Genomic DNA, 4,032 nt, shown 5'->3' with positions numbered 1-4,032 from the left:
GCAGCTGTGACAAGTTTCTCCAGGAAGTAGATTCCTTTCAGAGGTAAGTCAAAGGCCCAATCCCTTACGCCTTCCCCTTCAAACAAGGGGGAGGGGTAAGGGGTAGATATGGGATTGGGCCTCCTTCTACTGAAAGTAAATTCCCAGTAGCATATAAAGTTCATCTAGTTGGCCTACAGTGCTGACTCCCTCTCTCTGGTCCCCCCAGGCAGTTCCTCACCGAGCTGCCCCACTTCCAGGAGAGCTTTGTGGGGAAGCTGCTGGAGCTGATGCCCCGACTATCCTCCTGCAAGACGGTGGAGCTCATAAAGATCCTACAGAGCACTCTGCGACAGAGCAGCATGCTACCGCTAACGCTGCCCCAACAGGTTAGCATAACGATATACGATATACTCTAGCATGAATACCGCTAACCCTGCTCTAATCAGGTTAGCATGCAGACATACAATACACACACTTGCCTGCTACTGCTAACCCCGCCTATACAGGTTAGACTAGATACCCGGCCAATCCACACACTAGCATGCTACCGCTAACCCCACCTATGCAAGTTAGACCACAGATACCCGGCCAGTACACACACACTAGCATGCTACCGCTAACCCCGCTAATAGAGGTTAGACCACAGATACCCGGCCAGTACACACACTAGCATGCTACCGCTAACCCCACCTATACAGGTTAGACTACAGATACCCGGCCAGTACATACTAGCTTGCTACCGCTAACCTTGCCTCAACAAGGTCATCATAAAGATACACAGTACACACATACATTTGCTTACCTTTCCCCAACAGTTTTGCACACAGATATACAACACAAACACTATCGCTAAACTGGCCTCAACAGATTAGCATCTGGAAACACAACACACACGCTAGCATGCTACCGCTAACCCCTGCCCCAACAGGAAAACACACCAAAACACACAGCAGACTGTTAGCATATCCATACACGATGCACAAAAGGTAAACAAAATATATGAAAAGCATGGACCTTGGCTTGTCTTATAAAATATATAAATACAATTTAATACCCTGAAAAGCACTTCTGAGGAGAAGTTTAGTTAAAACAATAACAAAATGACACATCGATTAGACGATGCATGCCAAGACTTATATCATAGCCTCAACGGCCGTCTCCTATTGGCCGACAGCTGCACCGTGCCACGGCCACCATCATCGAGCCGACGGGGGAGTCGGACAACCCGCTGAAGTTCACCACGGGCCTGGTGGTGGCGCTGGACATCGACGCCACGCTGGAGCACGTCCAGGACCCCCAGAGCCGGGTCAAGGTCCAGGTAGGTGGCGGTCTTTTGCCCCCGTAACGCCCTGTTTTACTGCCGTCTTAAGGTGTGAGAGTGTGATTATCTTAGCTTTGAAGATCTGCCTCTTCTGACATCACAAGTGGGCGTGTCCACTAGGGGTGGGAAAAATAATCGATATATTATATTTTTATTTATTTTTTGCCTGCTGCAATATTTTGTTCGCCAGAGAAGGATAATTTTTGTAATTTTAAAATTATTGAATTTATCTTCAGTGTGTATTGGCCAAGCTGATTTGTCTTGACACAATTGCGATTCAGCCTACACATAGCATGCGCACAAACTAAAAGCCAGACACAAGAACTCCTTCTAATTCAAGAGCCGCTTTTCCTTTAATGACATAGAAAAGAAAGATTAGAAAGAAAATAAAACTGAAACCTATTTTTTGCATGCTTCCATATTTTGTTATAATGCAAGCTGCATTGAATATTGCATTGTTCATAGAAAGTCATATTTGTGACAAAAGCTTTCTCTCTTATGAAATATTAGATAAGTTAATTCATCTGTTGATGTCTTTAATGATCATCACAAAAGTAGGAAGTGATTAGCAAATGTACATAAAATTGTTGCATCGATAATCGCTTCAGAATCGAATCGGTGACCTCATAATCGGAATCAAATCGAATCGTGAGGTGCCAAGAGATTCCCACCCCTAGTGTCCACCTAGATGTAAGAAGGATAGATGAGCAACGTTTGCTACGGTCCACTTGGTAGGCTTGTAGACTGTCCAGCACACATCTATTTGGACACGCCCACTGGTGATGTCAGAAGAGGCCGATTTCTAAAACGGCTTGTAACGGCTAATCACACTCGCACCTGGTTGTATATTATGTCTTAAATCCTTTAAGCAAAGATCCATGTTGGTTAGTTAGGGTTTTGCGGAGGGCCAATTATCACCCGGATGATTAAAATATGCCCCAGAAATATATAGTTTTTGTTGATGCGTTTTTAGCTTTCCATTGTAGTGATATGATCACTGTGTGCTCGGCCAGGTTCTGTATCCCGACGGACAGGCACATGTGATCACCCCCAAACCAGGAGACTTCAGGAAACCAGGCCCTGACCGGCACCGACTCATCACCCAGGTGTACCTGTCCCATTCTGCATGGACAGGTGTGTGTACAATCAATCACTCACACTCTCACACTCTCACACATACAAAGCTGGTGATAGTAGAACGGCACTTGTAAACATGGCGCAGTAAAGAATAACAACACAGATGTTTCATCCCATTATTACAAAACCCTGAACCCTGTCTTCTGAGTCTGATCCGTCCTCCTTTTTCCTCTTTTTGTAGACCCTGGTCACGTGGAGGTAAGCCTCCTCCTTGCATACAGCTCCTCCACCTCCTCCAAGCCAAGCTGGGCCGACAGCACAGACAGCCTCCCACCACCGGAGGGCGCCATAGAAGGAACGATCCCCTTCAGCAAGAGCGTCAAAGTCCTCATCATGCCCAAACCGGCTCGCCGCTAAAACAGTCCGTTCTCCAAGAGCTTCCAACCTGCTCGTTGATCCTATTTGAGCGTACATTTCACGAATTGGACATTTTTTTCAAGGGTTATTCCCGCAGTATGACGATACTGTCACTGTCCCACAGACAGAAGGAACCTCAACTCGCCTCCTGGGACATGGGTCCAGATCCTCACAGGTCAGAACCCAGGGGTTCCAGTGGCCCTGAGCAGAAACCCTGATTTGGTTTGTTTCTCTTCGTACCTACTGCAGAGTTTCAGGGTAGAGGATTTGTTTGTACAACATTTGTTATATACTGAAGACAATTTCTTGAAAAATAAACAACGCAAGAAAATTGTTGCATTGTTCACTTGTATTTTATTTCATACTAACTATTCTCCTAAAAGCTTTGCATTACAGACTTGAATTGACTGAATTACTTAGTTAATCTCTCACCTGGCCGTGCTCAGCAATGTAGGTAAGCAGACAGGGAGACACTAGACAGACAAGTAGACAAACAGGAGAAAGACCGGTGGACAGACAGAAAGCTAGACCAATAGGTAAGACACAGGTAGACACAGACGGTTAGGGAAACCTACCTGGAGAAAGACACCGAAACAGACAGACGGACAAGACAGGAAAACCGGTCCGTAATAGAGAAACAGACTAACTGTATGCATGTTTGTGTGCCTGCAGGCCTTTGTGCTAGTGTCTCTCGCTCTCACTCGCGGTTAAGTAAGGAGCATGTAGGGGTTAGACAGTAGAGACGGCTCAGTAAGGAGCACGTAGGGGTTAGACAGTTCAGAGACGGCTCAGTAAGGAGCACGTAGGGGTTGGACAGTTCAGAGACAGCTCAGTAAGGAGCACGTAGGGGTTGGACAGTTCAGAGACAGCTCAGTAAGGAGCACGTTGGGGTTGGACAGTTCAGAGACAGCTCAGTAAGGAGCACGTAGGGGTTAGACAGTACAGAGACAGCTCAGTAAGGAGCACGTAGGGGTTAGACCTTGTGTGGATGCTGGCTCTGGTTGTGTTGCAGTCAGCCAACAGAACACTGATCCCAGTGATCCCTTCTCCTGCCACACAGGGCCGGGAACCAACTTGACCTGATAGTCACGAGGTCTTAGAGCACCTCCGCTCTCTCCGTTACCCCGCGCTCCCTGTGTCTGACCATCACTTTAATTTTTCTCTCCCCTTGAAGTCCTCTCCCTCCCTCCTCTCTACTCCTCACATTGTCACCACCCGCCGTGACCTGAAATCTC

At 46.9% G+C, this 4,032-nt stretch overlaps 1 protein-coding gene across 1 annotated transcript in view; it reads left to right on the top strand.

The window, feature by feature from the left end:
- The window catches only part of ints4 (integrator complex subunit 4), an 11,894-nt gene extending 8,735 nt beyond the window's left edge, over positions 1-3,159 (top strand). The window contains exons 20-24 of the mRNA XM_056611389.1: positions 1-43; positions 209-368; positions 1,157-1,300; positions 2,317-2,437; positions 2,622-3,159. The exon at positions 1-43 is cut by the window's left edge and continues 17 nt beyond it. Coding sequence (XP_056467364.1) covers positions 1-43; positions 209-368; positions 1,157-1,300; positions 2,317-2,437; positions 2,622-2,797 — 644 coding nt within the window. The 3' untranslated portion in view covers positions 2,798-3,159. The remainder of the gene's footprint in view (positions 44-208; positions 369-1,156; positions 1,301-2,316; positions 2,438-2,621) is intronic.
- Positions 3,160-4,032: the final 873 nt, after the last annotated feature.

Source organism: Gadus chalcogrammus, chromosome 16, assembly GCF_026213295.1.
Source record: "Gadus chalcogrammus isolate NIFS_2021 chromosome 16, NIFS_Gcha_1.0, whole genome shotgun sequence".
In the NCBI taxonomy this organism is placed as follows: Eukaryota; Metazoa; Chordata; class Actinopteri; order Gadiformes; family Gadidae; genus Gadus; species Gadus chalcogrammus.
Note: the sequence above shows the minus strand (reverse complement) of the source record. Positions and strands in the feature narration are given on the sequence as shown.